This window comes from Ciconia boyciana, chromosome 10 (genome assembly GCF_034638445.1).
Source record: "Ciconia boyciana chromosome 10, ASM3463844v1, whole genome shotgun sequence".
NCBI classification, from domain to species: Eukaryota; Metazoa; Chordata; class Aves; order Ciconiiformes; family Ciconiidae; genus Ciconia; species Ciconia boyciana.
Window position 1 is genome coordinate 13,386,496 of NC_132943.1, and position 26,775 is coordinate 13,413,270.

Here is a 26,775-nt window from a genome sequence, read left to right on the forward strand (position 1 = left end):
GGCAATTGACTCACTTCTCACCATTCTCCCCATTAAGCTCTTTTAATTTTTATGTTACCTTAATTAGCACTTTCCTGGCAACACCTTTTAATTGGCTTTTCTTGTTTCAAGACATTTAAAACAGCAGTGGTAAAATGTATAAATCTCCTATTAGAACAGTATTAACTGCACATGTGTTCTGGTGGTGACTGATGCTGGCCTTTCCTTAGCGATCTCTTGAATGTAGCATGACATTGAAACACAGACGCGTCATGAAACCGAGGAGTGAGGTGTCCACACTGAGGGACACACTTACATCTGGAGTATTTGAGATTTCGCGATGTCAGCGCTGGCCGTTGCACACCGGCTACTGTATAAGGACATATACCCCAAAGGCACACAGAGATATATATTTAGGGAGCTGCGCACTTCCATTCTCTTTGAAGTTAGGAGCCCAAATATAGTTGTAAATTGGGTCTTTTTTTTTTAGATGCTGTTTGTGGAATATTATCTTGTGTACTTAGCACAAGTGGGGTTGGGATGAAAGGGGAACCTCCACCTTTCTCTACCCATGTTACACACTTTGGATAAGCATTCATCTTTCTGAAAGTGGAATTATTTGTATTTCAGGTATCCTCCCTGGGCCTGCCTTGGAAGCTAGATCTGCAGCCACCCTTCAGTCATGGTTGTTTCAAGATTAAAGGCCATTTCCCTGTCATTGCCAAGCCTTTTTCTTCTTGCTTTTCATCTCTCAGCATCACAGAATGTACCTGAATACTCTGAAGCTGAACATCAGCAATGTGTCAGGAAAGAACACCCCACAATTGCTTTTCAAGGTAAGAGCTTCTATTCCTGTTTCAAGTTCCAGTAGGATGATCCATGTCCTTCCTGGTGTTGTTATGGATGATGGTTTAGTCTGTGCTGTTTTCCTTACACCTGCAATCCACAGGCCAGTGCAGGTGGCCTGACGAATTGTAGTCCCTTTGATGCTTTACAGTGTTTTAACTTTGAGGCTTCACAGCAGTCACTTCATGCAGGCAGTTTTGGGACTACTGGTCTAAGAATCTCCATTTCCATTTCTGCTACAGGCTTCCTGTAATCTTGTGCCACACTGAAACTGTGTTTCAGTTTCCTTTTCTCTAATGGGGGTTCAGTAATGCTTATGTACCTCACCTGGCTGGCTGGATCCAGACAATAAGTGAAAAGTGATAGAGAATTTGGACATACCTGAATGCAAGAGAAGTAAATTGTTTTAAAATTGCAGGGAGGGGCTGCCTTTTTGTTTGTTGCTTTTTTTGTTTGTTTGTTTTTGTTGCCACCTCTGCTAGTAGTTTCTCTGTCTTTCATCTGGGCATTTAAGCTGACAAGGTCTCAAGCATGTGAGAGGTGGCCTTTGTGTTGCAGCATCCTGCCAAGTGTGGGCAATCTTTTTAGTATTCTCGTGCAACATGGAATTTCTCTTGTCCTTATCCCAATTGGATTTTCCATGAGTGTACATGTACTCCTAAATTGCTGTCTGTCCAATCTGTCCACTTACCCACATGACAGTTAGAATGGTATATATATATATATATATATATATATATATACACACCATTATAGTGGTACCACCATTATTTCTGAATTCATCCCAGACTAGTGTGTTAAGCTCAGTGTGCCAGCATCATCAGCTGCTGAATCTCCTTGCTAAAAATGGTTTCCTCCTAAATGTTGAAATATCGATTTTGGTTCCCATTTAAGGCTTTGCAATGCATCTCCAGTTACATTCTTCGCTAAAGGCAATTAAGTACCTTGCAATGTGTCTCTAGTTAGGTTCTTTGCTAAAAGCAATTTAGTTGTGGTTTTGTGACCTTTGAGATAGGGTTTCCAGGAAGAAAGTAGTCAAAGGCTTCCTTGCTGATCTTTCAGGGTTCTTCTAGAGAGCTTTACTCTTCTTCACAGAGGAGGAAACTCTTGTCTCTTAATTTGGAAAGTGTAAGAGATTTCTTGTCTGTTTTCCATTATCTGTGCTTTAAAGGTTTAAGTGGATTAAAGTAAATTAGCAAAATCTTTAAGCCTCCATGATATGGCACTGCTAACCTTGCTCCGGTGGAATGGGTAAATAAACCTTGATTTTAATTGCTAAATAAGTCTAACCATCTGTTTAACTGGGGAGGGGTGAAAGGAGGAAGCCTTGTGGTTAAAAATGTGGTGGAACTCAGTTGGATATTTAAATATATAATACAATAATGAGGATATTATAGGTACAGAAAAGAGAAAAAGTGTGCGCTCTTTCTATTAACTGGGAGCACCAAACTTTGAGTTTACAGAGGATGTGTTTGTGGGATCCAGCACTGGGATAAATCATTCAGCAGGGAATATTAGAGCCCCGATTCCTGATGTTGAGGAATTAGTGGGCATTTTTTGGCCCTCAATATGAGTGCTTCTCTGCAGAAGTGATGGCTATGTAAACACACCCATAATCTGCCAGTTTGCTTTGTTTTAATCAGGCATGAATTTTTCACAGAAAAAAATAATCTCTCCTCCCCTTTCACTGTTCTTGTTCCCTTCCTCTCCTTAATGATAGAGGGCAAAGACTGGTATGAGTTAATTAGAACTTCACAATTATACAAAAGAAATAAAGATTGAAAATTGCAGACACATCAAGAAAATGACTCGGGTTATCATTTGGGTCTCTTAAACCCAAGTTAGATTCAGAGTTACTGTTTTTTCTCAGCACTTGTTTCCTCGTGATTGTTCATGATACAGTTTAATCCTGTATTTTCTGCTGCAAAGCTCAGCTGGAAAATACACAGGAATAAAATTAAAGGCACCTTATTTTCACTGCGCATAGTATTTAAGTTCAGTGGAAGAGGGCTCACACCTCCAAAAACACATCTCAGTTCATAATATAATTTACCTTAAAGCTATACCCTGTTCTGATGCCAGCACAAGCAGGTTTAGGCTGCAAGGGAAGACAGGCAGGGTAATCTACATCTTCTGTGCTGTTCCAAATTGCTCTGAGGATGTCTCCACTTAACAGTGTGGCTCATGGGCTTTCTGTGGGTCTCCAAATGCATCGTGCCACGGATCACAACCTGCTATACAATGGGAATGCCGAGACAATGACTGAAAGAATGACCCCAGGAGCAGCTCTTCTGATGCTCCTGCTGCCAGGGGAGAGGATTATGTTACACCAGAAATTTTCAGTGGATGGGCGGTAATAATAAGTAAGGCCCCAGACCATTCATACAGTCATACAGGATGCATTAATTTACTGCCAGAATGAATAGATTAACAAAACAGTTTATGTTACAAAGGGGTTGAATAGCTTTTTTTTCACAACCTTGCTAGCTAGGCTTCCCATCGCAAGACAAATGGGATGCCATAACATGTTTTGTGTTCTCCAGTCTTCAGTTCCCACCTTGCTTGTGCTCAGCCTCTCTTTTTATTGTACTTTTCCTCCAGATTATGATATTCTTGACATGCAGTTGGCTGGATAATATCCTTGTCATGGAAGAATCCAAGTAAAACTCCTTTCTGTCTACTTTTTAACTTATTTTCTGAGAAATTCTGCATTGCTATACCTCACCTCTTGCTTATTGTATCTCATCCACACTAGTCAACTGTCTGTTTGAATTGATATCTCTTTGTATTGCTATGCGAGGGGTAAGAAAGAGAGAATACATTACCTGACCTACTCATTTAAGCACAAAGGAGTCTACATATGCAAAATGCTTTTATTTTAGCTGTGTTCAGACCTGAAGAAATGGCTGTTTCCTTACAGAGTCCATTCCCCAAACCACCTGCCATTACTTGTGACCTAGAGAAAATGGTCTAGACAAGTTGAGGGACCTAAATTCGGGTCCTAAATGTGCTTATTTTACATGCTTAGGAGAAACTTTGCGCTGCCAGGAGAGATGGGGGCTGGGAAGGGGCTGTGAACTGAATGATTTTTCCTGGCAGACTACATAGAGATCGTGAGGGACAGGATAGGAATTTGTGCTGTGAGTGCCGTCCTGTGTGTTTGCACAGTACTAAACTAACACAACGGTGCCCCAGTTTTCCTGGGGCTTATAAATGATGCTCATTGTACAGTTCACCAACAATAATAACGTACGCAGTTTGGGCTTTTCATAATTAGATTGTTCTACTCTGTGCTTATAGGAAATCCAGTTAAAGTTTGATTTCCCTTGTTAGATCAATAAGAAAATGATCTTTTACTTCCCAGGAGCCTGTTTCTGGTGTCTTATTACCTATTTGGTTGTGAGTGGGTAGCTACATTAAGGATCTTGCATGCTTGTTTGTTTTTCAGTGAGTTGAGAAATTAGTGAAACAAGTCAGGTATATTCTTAGTGCATCCTTTTTTATTTATACATGCATGTACACATGCGTGCAAGTCCCGTTTCACTAAACAGTACGTCATGCCAGCACAGCTCCACTGTGGACCACTCTGGTAAGCCAAACACCAGAGAAACTGTTTCTAGTTCCTGTCAGTCATGCTAATCTTTCTTGTCTTTTCCATATATATCTTATAAGCAATAGATTGATCCCTGCATTTGCAACTGGGCAATGCCCTTGCCATAGTGTCCTGGTTCTTAGCAGTATCCTTCATTGTTGTATAGCTGTTTCTTAGACATAAAGCGCCTTTGCTATTCATTAAGACATTTGGAGCTCCTTTGTAATGTGCCCCTTGGGAAAGCCAGAAACATCTTCTGCCACGGCAATACTATGTAAGATTTGTTATTTCGAGAGCCAGAGCTATGACTGACATGCATATATGTTTGTAATGGGTGCAGAGTGCTTGGTTTCAGCTTGTTTACCAAGGAAGCGCCTAAAAGTTTGCAAACTCATCTGTGTTATATGAATCACTTGGATGTTCACAACTTAACTGGAAATGAGTTGTAGACAGGTTTCCACTTGCAGTCTACCATTATTTATTTCTCATTAGTTTTATCCATTACGTCTCTATGCTCAGGAAAGAGTATGATAGACTTCCCAGGTTATTCTCTGTTCTGTCTCCCAGGGCTTTCTCCCCTGGGTCATGGCAGTTAGCGTAAGCTGGAAGAATATCATTTGTCCCTGCTTTAATAATTGCAGTCTGTCTTCATCCACAAAAACACCTCAGCTGATCCCATGCTGAAGCACAGGAGAGAGGTGGACTTGTTTAAATAGCTTACATCCCAGATCTTCTCAGGATTGCAAATCTCAGCTGTGCAGACTGTATCATCATGGCGGGTGTGAGTGCTCAGTGTGCAGCATTTGACCCATTGTCTAATCCTCAGTCTCTCCTAGATGTAGACAAGTTGCTCTGTCTGTTGCCTCAGGTTTTCAAAATGAATTAGTTTGGGAGTGTTTAAATCTGGGATTTTACTTCAGACTGTCTGTAATTATTACCTCCTACCAGATGAATATGATTCAGGCTGCTTGAATGTAGCTTGCTATATATTTTCTCAATATTTTCTTTCTTTAAACAACATTTTATTGAAGCGTGGCCAGCTTCAAACACTGAAATCTGTGGGGAGCAGTTAAGTGTTCGCTTGTTGTATTGAAAGCAAAAACTGTTTTAACTTTGTGGGCTGAAGGATAATAGGGTATGATTTATTTCTTTTGAAGGTTCTTGACATTTTACCAAACACCCCTACTATTGCTGAATTGGTCACTGATACATTATTCCCATTACTGTATATTGATGGGAAAAAAGCACATTAGCATCCATCAAGTCCAAAAACAGGCTAGGAAAGCCCCTTAGGAAATTCTGATAAAGATTTACATTTTTCTTGAGCAAGTGAGATTTTGACAATCCAAACCAAAATTTTAGTTAACGAAGGATGAAGATTGTGGGGTGAAGTATGAGAGGTATATCTGGCTAAACATCAAAGGGAAGGCAAAATATATTATGGGAGAATTGTCTTCTAGCTCATAGCCTTGCTGCCCTTGAATCTCCATACAGGGAGTCCAAACATTAACTAATGATGGAGTGTTGACCGGAAACTGGTGGCATCTTGCGGTTGCTACAGAATATTTGACCTTCAATGCATTTCAGTATATATTTTGTTTCCATTAAACAAGCCTTGTGGCAATTTTCTTTTTAATCTTGAAAAATGGAACTGTGGCAAATGAAGCTGATATTTTCTTCTTTAGGGTTGATTTAGAATTTGTTTGAAAATTATGACTAATAAAGCCATAAATATACAGTGGTTAGGGAATTAATTTGCTCTCAGGCAAAACTTCTGAAAATTACACCCAACAGCTCTCAATATATTTTTCATTCCATAATAATAATTATAACAATAATGATGCTAGTTCTTTGACACTTCCCCATTAATGGTGTCCAAGGCACTTCACAAATAACCGCAATGAGATTTGATTGAAAAAATTATTCAGTGTTCTGTTCCTTGGGGCCTCAAGAAGAAAAGGGGTCTTGGAAGAGTGCCCTTCATTCACAAAATGCTTTAGACAGAGCAAACCATGACAAGCAGGAGCGAAAAGGAAGACTTTACGGTGAAGCTTCAGGAAGCAAAGTGACTGAGTAACTTATATATTGGAGTAACGGAAGGTAAAACTTTAAAGAGGTACGATAGCTCAAGTGAACGAGCGGCCTCTGACCATGAGTGGTGGCGATGATGAGAGGGAGGGCATGCTCAGCATCAGGACTGAGTGAGGTGGGCTCCTGATGTGTAGGAACAGGTACTCAGAAGGTCACCAGCGTAGTATGGACCAAGGCCATGAAAAACTCTGGTCAACAGCAGAGTAGCTTATTTGTATTTTCCAGAGGTACCGCTGGTATAACTGGGGCTAACAGCAGCAGCTAACAGCAGTAGCTAACAGCAGCATGTACGTGGTCCTTTCTTTGGTTGGATCTAGGACACAGAAGTGGGCTGCCTCTCTCCAGATACCAGGCAGCATTTCAGAGAAAGGAAACGGGGTGGAAAGCAAAGCAAAGTGCTTTTCTTCTTTTTCTGTGGTTCAGTGCAAACAAAGACATGCCTTACAGAGAACTCATTCTCAATTTTAAAGTTTATTTAGCATAGTTCCCTAACTGAATAAGTTTGTGAGCCAGTGGTATGGCAGACCTCATTTATTTAGCACATCTGCTTCTGATGAGTGTTAATATATCACATTCTCCTAAAAGCTTCCATTCAAGGATGTCATTATACTTTGATAAAGTTCAGTTTAGTACTAGCAATCTCATAAGAAATGTTCTTGTTTGATCATGCGGGGTTCACACTGGAAAGCCACGAACAGTCTCAGCTCAGTCAAGCAATTAATATGTACTTACCTTGAAGTCAATGGGATCGTGTACTTGAAACCAAGCGTATGCTTATGTGCTGAGCTAGGCCACAGTCAAAGTGCACAGCACTGAAACATCAAGTCTGTAAATAGAAAACCTAGCATATAATTTTGTTTCTAGAGAGTTCTGCTACCATAGGTCCAACTGGCCACCTTGTTCCTCTAACATGGCTGAATCAAGTGGTTAAGAAATCCAACATGTTCCTGGGCTTAGTATAGGATTAGCTGGATGAAAGTCTGTGATCTGCAATACACAGTAGACTGGGTTAGAGGTTTAAATGATCATTTCTAGCTTTGGGAAATGCATATAAAATCCTGAAGAACTCTTGTGCTTTGGCTTAAAAAGCTCTGACTTCATAGATCATCCGTTCTTTCCTTTTCATAACATTGGGCGATCTTTAGAATGTATGTTAATGGAAGTGCTTGAGCTGCAAAATTCAGATTTGTGTTTTATACATGGGGGTTGCTCTGTTTTACAGCACATTAATAAAAGAGGTGGAGGTCATGGGTGAAATGTGGTCTTTGATAATCCTTTACTATTATTAGCCAGCTTCCAATTTAAAAACACTGATCCTTATGAGAACAGGTTCATTTCAAAAGTCTTTCAGGATTTTACAGCATCTGCTCCAATTCATTGGTGTAACTGATTCATGGTGGGACCTTTGTCCACAGAAGACAGGAGTCCTCATAGGCCTGGCTGGCTAAAAAGTACAAGCTGTGTGTTTGACTTGGCATCTCCAGTTCAGTGTCTGGTGAGCCAGCAAAGAGGGTCAACTTCTGTTTCAGATGTTCATCAAAATGAGAGGCATCTTCTGTGGCAGATCTGGCTACCTGCAGGTGAAACTCACGGAGAGTTTAGCCATGCTTTCTCTGCTCCATCCTGCATTCTCACTAGTGAAAACAGTTGTCCTGAATCTTGCACCATCTCTGCTGGCACAAGTGGCTGGTGTAGACATGTAACGGTAAGGATAATTAAAAAAATTTGCCTCCAGATGTGGAGGAGGCAGATTGAATGATGGTTGAACAATTACCAAGGAGTGTTTTTTCCATGAGACTGCAGTGGCTGTAGGAGCCAAGATGCAGGTTGCTTCCCTGTCTGAAAAAAGGGATTATACTGATCAGAATGTCATAGGAAGCTGCAAGTGATGCATGAGCACTCACCTTATCTTTCTCAGCGAGGGAGATTGCGTGACAGCTGCAGGGCTTGTCTCAGTAAACAATGGATCACAATACTTAAACACTCTGCAACATCCTTAAGAAAACAAGAAAGCTCTGGGTTTCTAACAGTGGGGCTGTGTGTGGTACCAGTTAGCCAAGTTTCAGAAGGTGGTGGTGGGGCACAGGGCTGTGGCTGCATGACACCGTGCAGTGCCATGTGGGGCAGCACGCAAGGTTTTCAGGGAGCGTTGTTGAGGAGGGGAAACAGCATTAGGGTACTGTTTGCCCCAGTTGGTAGCCTGCTGAGGAAAGCCAGATCCATTCTTTCCATGAAGTCCTGTGCTGTGTAGACACACACTTTTGATCCTGTCGATCTCAGGCACAACTAGTTACTGTACCTGGCACTAGTCATAAGGAGCTGTTCCAGAACAACTCGATGGGTGGACACCTTGAGCAGTGACTACACTGCTACTCAAAAGTATGAACAGGGCTCATACAGACGTGCCTGAATTGGCTTTCAACTAGCCAGCTCCAGTGTAGATAATGACTTTGCAACTGGCAATGTGGTGTTCACATTGGACACACTCATGACTCATGGACATGCATCCGTATCCAACACTCTTGCAGCACTGTGGCGTCTCCTCTTGCTCTTGATCGGCCATTCCCAGTGAGGATCTGCAATGCTGGATGTTAGTTGAGGTTTGAGGTCTTGTGGGGGTCTGAGTAACAGGAGCCATGCTGAAGAGGGAAGAGCCTCTCTCATGTTACATGACTTCATTCCCAATCCCCCAGCCTGAGGCCTGGGAACTCACCGAGTGGAAGTCTCTGAGCTCTCCCCTGGGGCAGGTCTTGATTGAGCTTCTGTCTGCCCTTCACCATCTGCAAATAGAAACCCAAGTGAAACAGAGAATGGGCCAAGACTGGCCTCTCTGATGGAGCAGAAATGCTGAAGAACTGTAGAAATGTACAGAATTGTGAATGTGACTCACAGTCCTTCGATCTCCTTCCTTGGGGGGGCCCCAGGACAACTTAATAGCACACTGTCCTGTACTGGGAGTGAGCACTAGTTCACACTTAATATCTGGTGTTTTTTTTATCTGGGATTGAATCCCTGAGTTCTTCCTGATAGACTGGTGTGTTTTGCCAGCTGCTCCATATTAATAATAAAAAAGTAAATAATCAAGCAGTCATAATTGTACTTTTGCAAAAATTAGGTTTGGACTAAGTTATTTTTTCTCCATATTGAAATGATTTAGCAACACTTGTTTTGAAGAAATTATTAAAATTAAGGAAACAAGGAGTCAAGATGCTTGGTATGCACTAGCAACAGTTAGTGCTTGCTGTACATCACGTGTTTTACAGATAATTAGGCCTTGATGCACTAGCCAGTATCCCTAAACCCATTTAACAATTGGAAGCACTGAGGCATTAAATAGTTTCATGATTTGCCCAAGACAAGAGAGGACTCCAATGTGAGCGCCATTGGGCACTTGGGACCATGCCTACTTCTCCAGATGTCATTTGTCTCTTGGGATGGAAGAAGCTCAGCAAGGTCAGTTCAAGGAGGAGCTGTAGGCAGTGAGGGGAGAGGCACAAAATCATCTAGATTTGACATAACTTTAAATGATAAATGTCTAGGTTACTATGATTATTGTGATTCCTATGGCTCTGTGAAGGTACGACCTGAGTCTTTGGTTCTTTTTTTTTTCCCTTCAGGGTGATAAAGAGCAGAGCCTTTTCTTCTGTCTCCTTCTATTCCTTGGTAGCTGAGAGATGGGACTATTCCCTCTTTCATGATACCAAGAGAGAAAAAGTCTTATTCTTTCTTCTTCCAGTCATCTCCTAGCCACATGTTCTTGGACAGGCCAGAGAGGGACATTAGCAACTCTTTTGCTTCTTGGATCTCATTCAAAGGGAATGGCTCACTGCAAGCAGCTGTCACAGTGACTCTCAGGCCACTCATAGGTTAGTTCATTGTTTCTGGCATCTGAGGAGGAGTTTCGTAGTTGGCCAAGATGGGAAGAATTGATTGAGTGGGCAGGAAATGAGGTAGAAACATGACTGGAAGGTGAAGACTTCTAGAAAAGGAAGCAGGAGTGGGAGGGGCGGTGAATGTGGGGTCAGAGGGGTAAACTGGCTGAAACCATGAAAGTGAGACAGATGGAAGAACATCCGAGTTGGATTTGGGTATTGAGGGGAGAGAGAAGGAAACTGCTGGTTTGGCCTATTTTGTAGAAGGGGTTGTACTCTGCCAACAGCCTTCCGAGTCCTTGTAACTGTGAGTGGAGATCAGAGATTTAAGAAGGCAATGAAATTGCAGCAGTTGGGATGAGGACATATTTAATGTACAATTAAAGATTTCAACGGATCAGGTTAAAGAAAGAGAGAATACCAGTAATGAGGTGGAGGTGGTGATGGGAAGACAAGACAGCAGGGTGATATGTATGTGTAGGAGGACTTTTGGGGTAAAGCCAGCTTGAGTTTTTTGGCCTTATGAGTAAAGTTGAGCTCTGAGTGCTGACACATTTGTTTGCTCAGCTCTGCCCGTGCAGCAAAAGATTTCTCCTTCCCCGGATAAATTTGCTGAATTGTGTTGTGGAGGCTACTTTTACATCTCAGCATGGGTTAGGAGTGAAAGTTATTTTCCAAAGACTATTGCACTAACCTGCGGTGTGACCTACAGCAGAGAGCTAAAATTTAAAATGAGACTGATATTCAAATATGATTCATTGTCAGTCTAATAAAGGTAACACTGTAAGTAGACTTTAACCTCTGTGCATCCTTGGATGTGTCCATACTTGCTGCGTTTGAGAAGACAGGTGGTAGCATGGGTAGTCATTAGCCTTCTGATCTTCGGTTACAGCCTTGTTTGCTTTGTTTCTGATGGGTTCTGGTCAGTGGCCCACACAGAATGGAAACTGTGGCCTCAGTCTTAGCAGGCAACTGTCTACTTTGTGAAAAATGCTCTGAATATGGAGGATAATTGAAGCAGAGGATGATGTGAGATGGTAGGTCTGATTCTGAAAAGGGGATATTTCATCAGTCTATACCAAGAAGACAGCCTGAGACCTTACCTTAAGTTACAAAGTGATTAGCATCTGTTGGTCATTGTTGGGATCCAACACTGAGAGTCCTCCAGGCTAGTGGGTGGCCTGAAAAAGATCTAAGTGGTTGAGTACTTGCAAACTGGAGTATCTGCCAGTTGCTATACATGGTTTGCCTGTGCCAGGGCTGAAGCAAACCAAAAGGAGAGGAGATTGTACAGTTACAGAAGTCATGGCTGTCATCTGGGCCTCCCCAGGAATGCTGAAATACTCTCACACAGTAATTAAACATGCCATGAACTCGTAAGCTGAGTTAAGAGAACTTATGAGAGGCCATACTGAGGCAGTAAGGGAAGCACTCAATGTGTGGTCAAGTTAACACTGCACAAAAGTAGCTCTGCATATCTGCAGAACAGGTATTTATTTATTCCCATTGAGTTTGGCAGGCCCTCAGTGCTATACGTATGCTCTACTTCATTGTACAAGCCTTTACTTGCTTTACAGAAGTTTTATGTAATGTATGTGGTTCAGGTTGTCTTTTCTGGAATGGGGTCCCTGGATCTTCCTTCTTGTTTAACTTCCCTATCTTCCTCCCTTAAGGTCTCTTTATGGTATCTTTGAGGCTTTTCTGTGCAATACTTCTGTTTTCAGCAGGAGACTCATTTTTCTATGTGGTGGCACAACTAGTGACTGTACCTGGCACTAGTCATAAGGAGCTGTTCCAGAACAACTCGATGTGTGGACACCTTGAGCAGTGACTACACTGCTACTCAAAAGTATGAACGGAGCTCATACAGACATGCCTGAATTGGCTTTCAACTAGCCAGCTCCAGTGTAGATAATGACTTTGCAACTGGCAATGTGGTGTTCACATTGGGCTGCAAGCTTTGCCCAAAACACAGGAGAAATACTTGGATGAGTAATTCAAGCCGAGGTTTTTGCTCATGCAGCCTCACTGGTATTCAAAGCTAGCTCAGATAGAAGCATGGGTACTTTACATGTGGGTATACCCTTATTTTGCACAAAGAATCCTCGGTCCTGTTTAGTTTAGCCTCTTTTGCTCCAGACTAGGAAATCCATGCTGAGAATTATTCCAGAAGAAACGTTCTTGAATAACACGGTGGTTAGCCGTGCTCCATGCACCTAGCAATGGCTTTGCAATTTCAAGGCATGGGCATTTCACCTCTCTGCTCTTGCGTGGTGCGTGCTGGATGAACAAAGCTGTTACAGCCTGCTGGAGATGGGAGCTACAAGGGGGCTCAAGTGAGATGAAGCAGTAAATGCTGTCCTTCAGACAGGGAAGTCTCAACTCAGTGTTTACATACTTCTTTCCTCCAAAACACACAGTGTAAGGGTGAGGTGGGGAGCAGCTGGTTTTGAGGAGATGAAGGCTCAAGTATTACCAGGTTTACCACATCTTTAGAAGCTGATCCAAAACCCATCAAGCTCAGTGGAAAACCGCCAATGATTTGAAGAGCCTCTGGACCAGGCCTTTAAGCCCAGCTCCTGCAATTTGGCACGCTGTCATTTGTGCAGCTGACTAATCCTCGTCCCAGCCCTGTACTCTCAGGAAGCCGGTGCAGATCAGCGTGCTAGCAGGCTGCAGGGACCACCCTCCGAAATGGCAGAGGGCCTCTTTTCACCTTGTCTTATGCATACATAATAGCTTGAGCACAGCTGTGTCTGCAGACTTACATTTCCTGCAAAGCTTTGTCTTCTTTGCAGCTGGATACCTGAACCACCTTGAGCTGTGGAGGGACTTGCAGAGCTTCAGAGGCTCCGATTCAGATGTCTGGCGATGGATGGTGTTGGAAACTGTTAAACTTTTGTTCGTTGGTCCTCGTGTGGAGGAAGTGAGAGCATGGATCTTTAACCCCCTGGAAATGATTAGAGATCAGAAGCACAAAGGAGGCCTTGATGAACATTTTGCCCCTAAGCCATGTGGTTCCTAGCTTTCCGGCTCCTGCTGCCGACATGCAAAGCCAGGGCCTTCGTTTTTAATTTTTCATCCTGTTTTTAAACAGATACTTTTGCAAATGTAAACATGCCCCAGCACTGAAGGTTTCCAGCCAAATTAAAGAGTCAGCACTGGAAAAATCAGCCTTCTGAGAAAGGTCAAATACAAGCAAACTCTGGAGTTCATTGGGTCCATATGTGTAAACTTCAGCTAATATGGGATAGGCCAAGGGCAACACTTACCTTGCAGAACTGAGCTAGTTTCAGAATGAAAGGCTGGAACTGTCCTTAGGGATGCCTGTGGTCTGAGTAGTAGATTTGAATGTGTCGAGTGAAAAAAGACCCATGTCCTGACTCTTGGTTGCATTTCCATTCCACTTTATCCCTTCCCTCTTAACAGGAAGAAAGAAGGTTGGGAAGGAAAATGTGCTGTTTGGCATTAATTCTGATAACTCACATTTAGACATTCTTATCTGGGACCATGCTGGGTTTAATAATCTCCAACTACATGCCTATAAAAGCTTAATTTTGCTACGAGGATGCATGCCTTGCAGCCTTTAATTTAATAACCGGGAAGGGTTTCTTTATAACTTGTACCACCTGCAGTAGTAATAGAAATCAAGACACTGCCTGTTATTTCTTGGGCTTGATTGACATTTCAGCCAACATGAAAAGATTCAAGCCACCTACTGCCTTTAATTTTTTTTTAATTATTTTTACCTGTAATTTGTCAGAGTTTGCCATTAAAAGGAAGAACTGATGAGTGTACCTCTCTGAAGTGAGGAGCTTTTGCTTAGAGCAGCAGATGAAGAATATTCTTCCTGCCACTGCACTATAATAGTGGGTTAGTTAGTAGGAAAGAGTTGGTAGGAGAGGAGGTAAAATGACAAGAGAAATTATGGCCTAAAAGCAGGATCCTTAAAAGGTATCATCATTATATAGCAATCCCCTAATCCCACCCCCGTCAGCCAACAGAAGTGCCAGGAGATCTGCAGCACGTCAGCCGGCTAACCTGCCTGAAAGGTGTTATTGTTGCTGGTTCTGCTGCTTGGCTCAGAAATGTCTCTGCAGCTGAAGAGCTACAGGAAAAGAAGACAGAGCCCCATTAGTTTGGAGAATGCCAGAGGTGAAACTGCGGTGCCTCCCTAGTGCTAGTACATCATTAAGGGTCCCAGAGGAGTGTAGGAGGTGGAGATGCTTGAAGGTTAGACGGGCTGAGTTATTCCTTAACTCACGCCTTTTCATTGAAGAGCAGAGGAGGAACACGTGTTGTGTGTGGTTATGCAGTGTGACAGGAATGCTGAGAAGGGCTGGAAGCCTCCAGCTCTTGGCAACGGGGTTTTTAGATTGCGAGGATGGAGGTCTTATTGTTGGAGAGGCCCTGGCAGCGTCCAGTTAGGCAGGGCATGGGACCAGGTCTGATGGTGTCCAGCTCCATAGTGAGGGGGCTTAGGAGCTGTTAGGAAACAAGGTGGTGTTCAGGGCAGAGGCAGAAGCTCCATGACAAGGTTCTGCTTTGGAAAGAGAGGCAGGACAAGTGGAGTGTAGGGACTTTTATAAGTGTTTTCTTAAGGTTTTGATAACTGAAGGGCTTCATCAGGTTTATTCCGTCCCTGGAGGGAGAAGGGACTTGAAATTGCTCAACAAATATCCCTACATCAAAGGTTTTAAACCATTGCACATCTGTAATCCGACAAAGCATGCCGAGACACCAAAGGCCTTAACGAGATTCCTCATCAGCATTGTCATCTCACCCCTGTGGAAGGGGGAACTAATGCCTACAACACAACATTGAAACCTGACTGCCTTCAGTGAGACTTCTCAATTTATCACTGGGGATATAAAATGACAATGGAGCATGCTTTTTCAGAGCTCTTTTGAACTGGTCTGAACTGCATCATTATTTTCATGAGTCATCAGGTCATTGACCTGTGTATTGCTATCCTGTTGGCATGGGGCCAGAAGATACTACCTTTCATGTTGAGCCTCTTGGATCTTCAACATCCAGTCCTTGAATGAGGCAAGGTTACTTGTCAACAGGTCACAGAGGGATTACAGATACAGTAATTTGGTCTCATTTGTGCCTTGCTCCCTCAGATAATTGGTATTCTCCATGTATTTAACAGCCAGAGTAGTTAACAGTTGGAATAAATTCTCAAGAGAAGTCATCACAGTAAAGCTGGATGACTTTCTGAAAGATACGTATGAATCTATCCATCCTTATAGTAAAGCTGGATGACTTTCTGAAAGGTACATATGAATCTATCCCCAGTTATTTCATGCAGTAAAGGTGTAAGGTGAGAGGTTGAAATTCTGTGATCTGTGATACACACAAGGTCAAAGCTGGTGACTGTATTGAAAGCTGGCATTCTGTGAATGCTCTAGCATCATGCCTGAGAGTACCATAAAAATAGTAATTCAGCTTTTTCTTTAAACAGGTGTATTTTTTATTACATCAGGACTATCTGCCCTAGATCTCTCAATTGACGTTGTGTTAATAGAAGTAGCTTCTGGAAGAGCTTTGTCTCCATGAGCATAGCGTAGCCAAATCTATTGCTTTGCATTTAACCTGTGTGATTGCAGTTTGGACAATTGCCTAGATTTCCAAATCCAAGCTAGTTGATAGAGCCAGTCTCAAGCTTGTGCAATCTCTCAGCCACAAAGATGCTGTGATGCACACCCCCCGCTGTCTAAATTAAGGAAGGATTTAACTGATAGGGATCCCAGCTGTTAGGCAAAGTGAAACCTAGAAGGGAACATAAAACCTGAAAGGGATGGTAAAACCTGTCATTGGAGCAGCCAGGTCTTGAGTGCAAATCACTTCTACTCTAACTTGGTTTTCGGTTGACCCCACCTTCTCTTTCAGGAGGGCAGCAGTTTCCCTTTGCTTAGCACAGAAGGCAAGGCTATGGAGGTGTTACGGCAGGCAACCTAGTCCCTTTACACCACTTAACCCTGACACTGAAGATGGTTCCCCAGTTTTAACAGAAGTAAAATCGAGCTGCTGTTGTCTCCGAAACCAATGCTGTCACTCCATCTTGGATGTGAAAATAACTGCTGAGACAGCCCTGCGTTTATGTGCAGTTTTTTGCACATTCTGCGGAGAATCTGAATAAATAGAAACCCTTTAAATAGATTATTAATTAGCCTTCCCCTGACAGATAACTTGGTAGGAAATCCATTAGTGGATGTCCGGGTGAACTCACTGCTTCTAGAGCAGCTTTATTGTTTTCTGCTTTCTCATTTTCGTTGCAGATCTGAAGCCCTGGGTGTCGAATTTCACCTATCCAGGTGTGCATGACTTTTCTCAGCTTGCACTGGATGCCAACAGGAACCAGCTCATTGTGGGAGCAAGGTAAAGATAATCTTCTAATTAGGCCAGGGTTGCTGCTCAAGCTCTTTCCCTTCATGTCCTGGCTTCAGAGGAGAGTGTGTTTCCAGCTTATGTGGCCAGTGTCCCCCTGAAAAAGAAAGCTATAATTTGTGTAGAGGGATTTAGACTCCTAGTATAATTGCAAAGAAGAGAAAATTACTAGAATTTCTTTTTAAAAAAAGATGCAATCAAAATGACTGGTTAATGAAGCAGAATGCTGGCATCTTCCTCAGTACTATGAATGTTAGAAGAGTTATAGTAAATCATTCTGCACCATCCCTCTGCCAGCACGGAATTTGACTTTATGGTTAATTTCCAGGGCCAGGCTTTCCCTCTGTATCAAGTTCATCTACACACCTTTGTATAAGTCGTAGTGGCAATGTAAATGATTGCTTTCTTCTCTCTTAGAATTCACTCCACAACCCGTTCGCTTCATCTTGCTGATACAGCCAGATCCTCACCTAATGCATTTTGGTGCAACTCTGTTGTTCTGGCCCATTGTATATAATTAGCATATATTTTCCTTTATTTTTAAACATTATTTTTATTTAGGGTGCCATAAGAGGAGGGTGGAAACACACAAGATGAGCATAGGCAAGCTCTAACAAATTTAGAGCTGCATTTGTAACAGGGAAAAGAACTATGGTTCAGTGAAATAATATACGTCAGGAGTGGTTGAATCATGAGCCCCAACAGCAACTATTTTTTATTGCGTAATAAACAGATAAGACAACCCAAAAAGAAAAGACTAAGCATGGTCTAACAAATCAGTTTAAGTATAACATTTAGAATCAGATAACATTGTGGTAGCATTCTCTGCTATTAATGAAAATGGAGGAAGAGACGGCTTTCTTCTTGGGGTACTGAGCATTAGAGGACAGGGAGGTGAGGAGCAGAGCTGGAAGAACTGATGATATGAACAAAACAGCAAGATGTGTAGCAGAGGGACAGTTTTTTGCTCCGCAGAGACAACTGAAGTGTAATTTAATATACATTTTCCATGTGTATTTGTGCAGTAAATAATAACACTTACCTTCCTGTAGCTGTCCAAGTTGCCAGAGGCCCTCCTGCTTTTCATACAGAAACATTTTACTTTTCAAGCCGCGGCTTTACCTGTGCTGGAATCTTTAACCAGCAATTATTAATATTTATTACTTCAGAATGCGATTGCTTTGGGGATGGCCGTGAACAGTGCCTTCTGCCAGGTATTGCACAAACACAGGCATGTTGCTCTGAGGAATTTATGGTTTACATAATTCAGCTGCACGGCAGGTTTCCCCTGCGCAGACACTGCTAACACTGACACGCTTCACCCCTGCTCAAACCCCAGCGACACATCCTGGAGGGAGGCTCCGTCTCTGCAAGAGTTTGTATGAGTGTGGTTAGACACGAGGCTACAATATCATTATAAAGAGGGGAATGACAGCAAATTTGGCTTCCCGCTGGAGGTACAATATATTGCAGTGTATTGCCTCATGAGGAAGCAGTAACAAGTATTTATAGAATTTGCTTGGAAAAGTCAGTTTTCATGAAGAACTACCCACCTGACAGGGAGACTGAAAGTTTCAATGGTGCCACACGGCTCTGCCGAGCAATTCTTGATAGTGTTAATGGAGATATAATTTCCCAGGGTGATTTTTTTCGGTTGGATACAGGCTTGGTGTGGGGAAAGTGGGGAGTGCTGAGCCCCTTCCCTCTTCACCATCTCCTTTCCACCCTGTGCAAGGAGACAGGGAGAGGTGCACCAATATGGGGGTGTGGATGGGGTCCTCGGTGCTGCGCAGCTCTGGGCACGCTGAGCTCCTGGAGCTGTGCCAGAGGAATGGGAATGGGAAGTAAAGCCTTTTCTGTTCCCTCCTTCCCTGATAAATCCACACCTTGTTCTGGACTATTTTTAGGGGTGATTTTTTGAGTCATTAGTTGCTCGTGCACCATCTGCTTGAATTTGCAAATGAAACAATACCTCAAAGAGATAGGAGCTGTCTCTATCCATCTCTACAGGGTGTAATTTATGAAACCTAAATTTAAATGTTAACCATGTTTAAATATGCTACTGTAGATCATAGTAGTAGTAATGCCAGCTATTCTGGGGTTGTGGAAGGAGTTTGGGATCAGGGTAGAGTTTATAAGTACTGCCACTTCTCAATTTCCTGGTTAACATCATTCTTTTAGATGATAGCATTATAAATTATTTCAGACTAGTTCTTTCTGTCTCTATTTAAAAGCAGTATGACCTCACCGCAGCATCTCTTTGGCTTAGTTCATCCTGTGTTTCAAAGCTTCACAGAAAACGCTTCCTAGAAGAAAAGAAGATCCTGGGGCTCACCAGGGTTTTTGGTTTCAGGAATTGGACACAGCGTGACTGAAACTGTAAGAGGTATTGAGGGCATGCCATGCAGACAGGGAGCTGGAATAACGTGAGCCTCAGATTTTTAAGCTTTATCCTTATCTGAGAGCCCTCCTCGAATGACTGGTACTGTCTGAGTGCAAACCAGAGGAGTTTGATAACTCCACTGCACCAAACACCTGCCAAGTCAAAATCCCAGAAACAAAAGAATTAGTTTCAAAAGCCCACCATGGTTTCTAAGCAACGTATTTACTTGTCACATCATTTGTAAAATCCAAACACTTGCAAGTAAGGATATGAATAGTTTAGAACATTGTAAATCTCACACTACCCATATTATAAGCCACATTTCATTAGGTATAAAAACACACATTTCAAAAATTCATAACCTTCTTTTTGACTCATAGTTTGCATGTTTTGTTTTTGCTTTAAATGTAGTGTTAGTATTTTAATGGACTGTTTTTCTTCTGTGAATGAGTGATTGTTTTGAAATATTTGCTGCTTTTTTCAGCTCTTGAGTGCATGTGATTACTATTTGAGCTTATTTTAATGGGAGGAAAAACAATTTGCTAGACCTCATTATTACTGAGAAAAAACTTGAAAATATGATCTGAACAGCTCAAAAAACAAGACACATAAATCCCCCCATGCATTAAAAAACTGATGATTTTGGGAACTTGAATCCTGCTCTTTCTGTGCTAGCTATCAGCAATGCCATTTTTGTCCAATTGTCCTGCTTTTTTTGCAAAACACTTTCTTCTTTTCATCAAGAATAAGCCTTGAATTTTTCAGACCTGAGAAACCTTCCAAGTCAAAGCCAATAAAGGAACTGAAATGGAAACTGATTGCAGCCTTGACTATGTAGAAACTTCCATCCCTCTCTAATAGCATGATCTGGAATGCTTATTGTCTTTACTTTCAATCTCCTTCCCATTATTAGATTTCAAATTTAACTCTGCTATAAAGCATTCCTAGTGAGCAGTTTGCTTTTATTAACTGAGGGTCTATTTGCTCTACCTAAACATCTGAAATCAAAGAGTAATGGTGAGGAAATGGGTGGCAGTTTCTCACAGATTAGTGTCACATAATGAGCTATCGTTTTGAATTATAGACACAAGTTGTACATATGCCGCCACGGCAGAAGAGCCACAGAGGAGATTATTCTGGTACCAGAACAAAGGCTAGGAGACTGGGACACTGCTCTTTTGTCAGTAATACAGATGGTGAATGGACTGGGAAGAACAGCTTGAATGAGCTGCTGTATAATAAATGGTTTAACAAAGGAGATAAGCTGAATTTCCTAACTTGATGGGCAAGCAAAAGAGACCTGTGTTAAAAAGTGGTAACTTAAAAGATGCAGCTGTTTGAATTGATGGTATCTGCTTGCTGTAGCTCAAGGTCAGATCTAGACGCTGTCAGAAACCATGGAGAGCAGCAGCCTGCCTGGCAGCCAGACAGCCTCAGACCCTTTGCCTACGCCAGTGTGCCTGTGCAGCGATGGGGATGCCGGAGGTGATGGTGGTGGGGCAAGAGGAAGCCTCCATCCCCATTCCTGCAGGATGTCCCAGCTCAACTCTCCAAAGTTCTTCCTTTGCCCTTTCCCCTCCCTCCTTCCCTTCCCCATCCATAGCAGAGACACGCTGGCCTTCTCCCATCCCCATGGCAGTGATTTCACCTGCATGTTGGAGAAGGAGTGCTCTGCTCTCTCACCTGTGCTGTAGGCAGGGTGCCAAATCCCCGGGGAGGGTGGATTTTGCAGAGGAGGTAAAACGTGTAGCTGTGACGTCGCACCTTCTCGAGGAGACGTACTCCTTGAGGCTGTCTCATTACTGGCTGGGCAGAGACAGGAGCCAGTAAAGAAATGATGATATGAAAGACCCTGCTTGGAGTCAAGCCAAAAAGCATGCTTCAGAAGAGCTCCCTGGCAAGGAGAACATAAAAGGTTTAAAGGAGGATGGTTGAGACACCGTGTGACAATCTGGCACGACAGCAAGCTGAAGGGAAACAGCTTGGACGACAGGAGGATGGTACCCAAACAAATGGCTGCACAGAGAGTGGCTGGGAAGGCCTAAGGGAAACATTTGACTTTTCCCAGAAGGAAACTGTGGGGGTGTCAGCTCAGGGCAGTAGCCTGCTGGGGCTGCGGATGTGAGAGGCATGGCTACAAGGGTTGGCCATTTGCAGCGAGTGGAGGTGTTACTGTAGAAAAGCAGCCAGAAAGCATCATGACCAGAAGTCCTCATAGTTCTGCCTGCCAAGGTGGCTGTGAGCTCCATCAGGAGATGGGAAAGGATCGTGTCTCATGGCGGTTGCACGGGGAACTGCAGCTCAGGAGCCCTTGTCACAAACAGTCATTGCCAAGAAGAGCCTGGAGGTAGGGGGTAGTGAGCACAGGCTGCATCAACGGACTCAAAACTGGCAAGTAAAGTGCATGTCATTCTGGACTGCCAGACTCCTCTGCAATAAATGTCAAGCTACTAAGCTGCTGGTGATGCAAGTCTGGGTGCCTTGACTGGGGGTGATTTTCATACTTGATTTAGAGCTGAACTGAATGTGCCTGTTAATGCCAAGTAGGTAGGTGTAAGAAAGGAGAGACGGTTAGTTTGGGGAGCAGGGAAGGTGCTACATGAACTTACAAAGGTTGTTTTAGGGAGCGCACAGCAGCCTGGGCACACCCCTTCCTGGCTATTATTGCTCCTGGCTGTATAAGCATTAAAACAACTCTGGATCATGCAGCTTTAGGAGCTGAAGACTGAGTGGAGTGACTGATGTCCCAAAAGAGTTGCTTCAAGTTGCAGCTTGCAGAAATATGGCAAATTGTAAATATACTATAGGACCCTCAACCAGCCGGTTTGGCACCCTGAGTTTATTGAAAGTCTCTGGTGTGTGGTAGATTAGTCTGTCAGACACCAGGTTTCATGCAGATTTCTGGCTGAACATAGGCTCTTTCCTGCCTGCTTGGCAGAAAGCTCCAGAGCACTGCAGTAAAACTCCCAAAACCTGTGCTGCTTGGAAAATATCACTCTTACCCTTGGGCACCTTCAATCCTGTCTAGATCTGGACTGCCACTGAACCCTGAAGAGAATAAGTCTCTGCAGATTATGTTGCCTGGGCAAAAAGCATTTTGCAAACCAGGAAATTCAGTGGCAGAAGTCGGGTCAGAGTTGATCCTTAGATTTAGAGTATCAGCGTTGGGTCTAAACTCTGTCAAGAATACTTTCTGTTGCCAAATGACCAGGGCCCCTCACCAACATTTATCCTCACAGGGCTTCTGTGAGGCAGGAAAGCACTGATAATTTCACACTATAGATGGGAATCCGAGGCCCAGAGGGATTAAGAGCAAGCCTGCCCTGTGAAAAGGCTGTGGTGCTTAGACATGCGAGTTTGTAGTAGGTCTGAAAGGTGGTGCAGTGCTGCACCTAACACAGCTACTCCTGCAGCAAGACTACACTTTCTGAAGGTACCAGTCAAGGTCTGCACAACCTCAGAGGTCTCTGCAGTTGGCTAATGTGGACATACCCAAAGCTCTTCTATGGACTCACAGAAAACCTATGGCAGAGGTGGGATTTGGGCCCTTTACTGTTGTATTTCCACCTGGTAGTTTAATCATTTGCTGTCAGCCTTGCATCTCCAAAGAAGACGTAAGTCTTCAAAATGCTCATGAAAGTCTGTGAGTCCCATACACTTACACTGGGACAGTGGGGCTTCGGCATGGCTCAAAAAGTCTCATATAGGATGGAGAGACTAACATACAAACAAGTTAACATTGGCCGCAACCACATGGGCATAGTCAAAGGTTAAATAGTCCACAGGCTTGTCCTGTTATCAGCCAGAAATGATGTGCCATTCGTCCCTGACTACAGAATTTGACTCAATACTTTTCTGAGACAAAATGACTGAGCTGAGTTACTGCCATTTCTGATGGCTCACATTAGTATCACTCTGTCTTATGCCAGCTTTACCCCCTACTAAGTCACGTTTGGCTGAGAAATTACCTTGCCAGTTGAGGTATTAATGAGGACGTGAGCAAGCAAGAACATGATAATGTTTTTTATTATATCCAGATTGTAGGAGGGTAGCTGAAAGCGCTGCTGCAGAGAAACCTAGAAAAACAAATACCATCCTTTCTCACTGTGATTTTTCCTATCAGACAAAAGAATGCTCTAATTAAAGTTGCATCCTTGTATCAGGGGCTGGAGGGGGGCAGATAACATGGTGATGTGAGAAAAAAAGGGACAATCAGTCTCTGAAATTAACAGAAACTTTCAAAGGACCATTGATGTTTTTAAAGAAGCTGCCTGACCTGCATGGTAAAGAATATGGTGAGGTGAGAAACCTGTGATTAGACATTGCAGCTAGTTAAATCCATAATTGGGGGTGCATGGTTTCTTTACACAGGGAACAAAAGTGTGATTTAAAGTGCGGGTTTTAACCTCTCTGGTTGAGCCTGGGATAGTTCAGAGGGAGATTTTCCTCTCTGATACTGTGCCAGGTGAGGTCAGCTCAGCCCTCGTATAAGCGTGGAGGGGTGAAGCCCCACTGGGATATCTGGTTCCTACCTATAGAGTTTGCTTTCCTCTGCTGGTCTGCAGGGAGTCTGAATTTGCCATACCCCAAATCTGTGCTGTCCCTGACTTACACCCCTTGGGGAGGAGGGGAAGAAGTGTGGACAGGAAAGGATGGAAGGAGAATTTTTGTAATTATGGGATTCTGGGAACTTTGGAGCCTGGCCCAAATTTTGTTCAAAGTGTAATTTTTTTTTCGTAGTTAAAATTTGTGCATTTGCTTGAGCACAGAACGTGAATTTTAATTAACTCAAAATAAATAAATCAAATGAAATGCTATGCTGCAGCACTGCCAGGTTGCTGGGCCAGACCAATGCAGAGAAGAAGCCACAGCTGTAGGAGAGCAAAGAGACAGCTTTGCCCCAGGTGTTGTATGTGGAGAAGAGGGTGAGGCAGCGGCAGTCTCTGGTCCGTCATCTTTGTTGGCAGAGAAAACAGTTGGTCCTTCAAATCGCCTGCAAGGCAATACCATCTACCTCTCTGCAAATGAACTCACTGGTGTGGGAGTCCCTGCACTTTTGCCCATCATCGGAGGAACCAGGTTATCGGCTGACTCATGGCCAGCGCCTGCGCAGCCAGTGCTGTGTGAAAGGCAATCTTGGTGCAGCGCAGGCTGATAGGAAGCATCCTTACACAGCAAATTGCAGGCCTGACTGGAAAAATATCTCATATTCCAGATAAAATGAAAATTGGTGATACCCTATCACAGAAGCAGCCACCCATGAGAGGCTCACTTGCTTTAGTAACACACTGAGAATAATTAAGTTTGAAGATTGTATTTCAGAGTGGGGTGCGAGCAAACACAAGGTCAGGATATTTTGGCAAAAGCCTTGGAGGCTTGGACCTAATGTGTTTTACAGCATCACAGGATGGGGCTGCAGAGCAGTTTCCTTTCGCATTACTGAAAATACTCTCTCTTGCTCTGGTTAAGTTGGTGATATGTCAGTTTTATATGGCAGGGCTCACCACAGTGACTTGCATATCACTTTATATCCAGATGTTTAGGTGCTAAGCCTACTGTTCTGTGCCACTGCAAAGGTATAAAAACCACAGCTAAGAGAAGGGATTTGTTGGCAATACCTTAAGCTCACCAGCCAACTCTATCAGTATTTGCATACAAGTCATACTGAACTCATCCAGAGTTTGAGGAAAGCCTGACAGAACTGAGCATGTTTATCAGCTTAAGTAGGCAGGTGGGGGGGCTGCCCACCTATTTGAATGATAATCAGTGCATCAGAAGAAGAGGAATTTTACAGTTTGACTTATGAAAGCACAACTAGAAGTGATGGGCAAATAGGACATCAAAGGTCCCTGTGTGGCTAGGGGCCATATCAAGGTGCTGTAAAAGTGCTCTGTGACTCTGCCAACTGGTTGAGAAGGGGAGAGAAGAGCTGTCAGTCACATGTCAAGACAGACTTGAGGTGGCATGTGGGATAATACGTGATGGTCTGAGAGATGGACTCACTCTTCCAGGAAAATAGGAACAAACCCACACAAGAGTTTTGAAAATTTGGCTCAGTTTCCATCTCTGAGATTTTGAAGAAACTCATCTAGTGAAACAGAGGGAGGGAAATGTAAGGAAAAAAAAAGGAAATTGGCCTGCATTTTATAAATATGTTCAAATAATGTAAAAAAAAACCCCATTCCCCATTCTCTGAAGTGTGTACATACGGCTACCCTCCAGAAAACAGCTGCTTCAGGGTGTCTCGGGAGCATGGCAAACACTGTCACCCCCAAGGAGGTGGGATCACATTGGAGCGAGGCTGTTCCTCAACTGCCCTGGGGAACGAGAAGGGCCAGAGCCAGCAGAGCCAGCTTGCTGCTCCCCTTGTGAGCCGGTGGAAGAGGGGACACGGCTGTCGGTCCAAGGGCCGATCCCTTTCCTGCTTCTCCCTCCCATGGCAGCAGCCATCCGTCTAGATTTCTGAATATTGGTATAGTCCAGGCGTGCCACAGCTATGCTGTTGTCCTGCATGCTCTGCAGCTATAAGCATCTGCCTCTTTTGACTCTTCCTAGAGCTGGCCCTGAGTATACAGCATCGAGCCTGAGCAGATCTGTGCCATGCGCCTTGTGCCATTAAAGCTGATGGTAGTTCTCCATTGACTGGAATACAGAGAATTTGATTTTCATCCTTGTTTGCACTGGGAAGTACTAAATGGGCCTCAGTGGCAATCCAGAAACAGTAGCTGGGACCCTGGCTTAATTTGGAAGCTGCTTAATCAGAATGATATGCTGCTTGTATAAGGAGCCTCTTCTAAGAGAATGCTCCTCTAGCTCTGGCTGGATTTATCACTGAGAAATGTTGCTTTGGGAAAAGCAATTGCTCATACAGCAACTGCATCATATGACTGTATGATGTTTAGTATGGTTCTCTGTTGAACATCTATTGATTTTTAAGAAAGAATGATGTACCGGACAAGTTTTTCTTCAATAGAAACAAAATTACTGGTGAATAAGGATCCAGCTTGTAAGGGACATGCTGGCTCTCCTCCACCTTTTCTCCGGCATGTGTATGCCGGGCCCTTCACATGAATCACTGGAGTAGCATTTGCAAATGGATTGTCACATCACACTCTGGAGCAGGCATGTAATTAACTCCCTCTGAAAGCAAAGGCCAGAATCATCCTTCAGGAGCTGGGTTTCTTGGGATGGTTGGCTAGTTCAGAAATGTGGATAACCATCTGAGAAGTTCATCCACAGCTGGACCTGCGTAGAGGCGGTGTGCATTAATCTAGCATGAGATTTGGTAGCCAAGAGCCCTGGGGTCTGATCTCGATTTCATCACTGACTTGCTGTGTGCTTTGGAGAAGGTCATTTAACCTTTCTCTGGCTCATTTTCTCCATCAGTATAAGGAGGGAATGATACTAACCAGCTCCCAGGGAGTCATGAAGCATGACTAAGCTGTGTTTGTCATGTACTGTGGAAGTATAAAGTATATCTAAGGCCTCCAGGAGCAAAGGTAGGAAGAGCTGACAGGAGTTGCTGGCTCCTAGCCCGAGGCTCAGCCCCAGCACGTGGCTTCCAGGAGTGCCAGAAGGGAGCATTAGGTTTGTCACATGCATAATTCTGTGTCTTGTTT

General features: G+C 43.4%; 1 protein-coding gene across 1 annotated transcript in view; it reads left to right on the forward strand.

The window, feature by feature from the left end:
- Window positions 1-26,775, forward strand: part of SEMA5B (semaphorin 5B) — a 275,812-nt gene that overhangs the window by 138,931 nt on the left and 110,106 nt on the right. Inside the window, exons 4-5 of the mRNA XM_072874250.1 lie at window positions 610-815; window positions 16,665-16,764. Of these exons, the coding sequence (XP_072730351.1) occupies window positions 662-815; window positions 16,665-16,764 (254 nt within the window). The 5' untranslated portion in view covers window positions 610-661. The remainder of the gene's footprint in view (window positions 1-609; window positions 816-16,664; window positions 16,765-26,775) is intronic.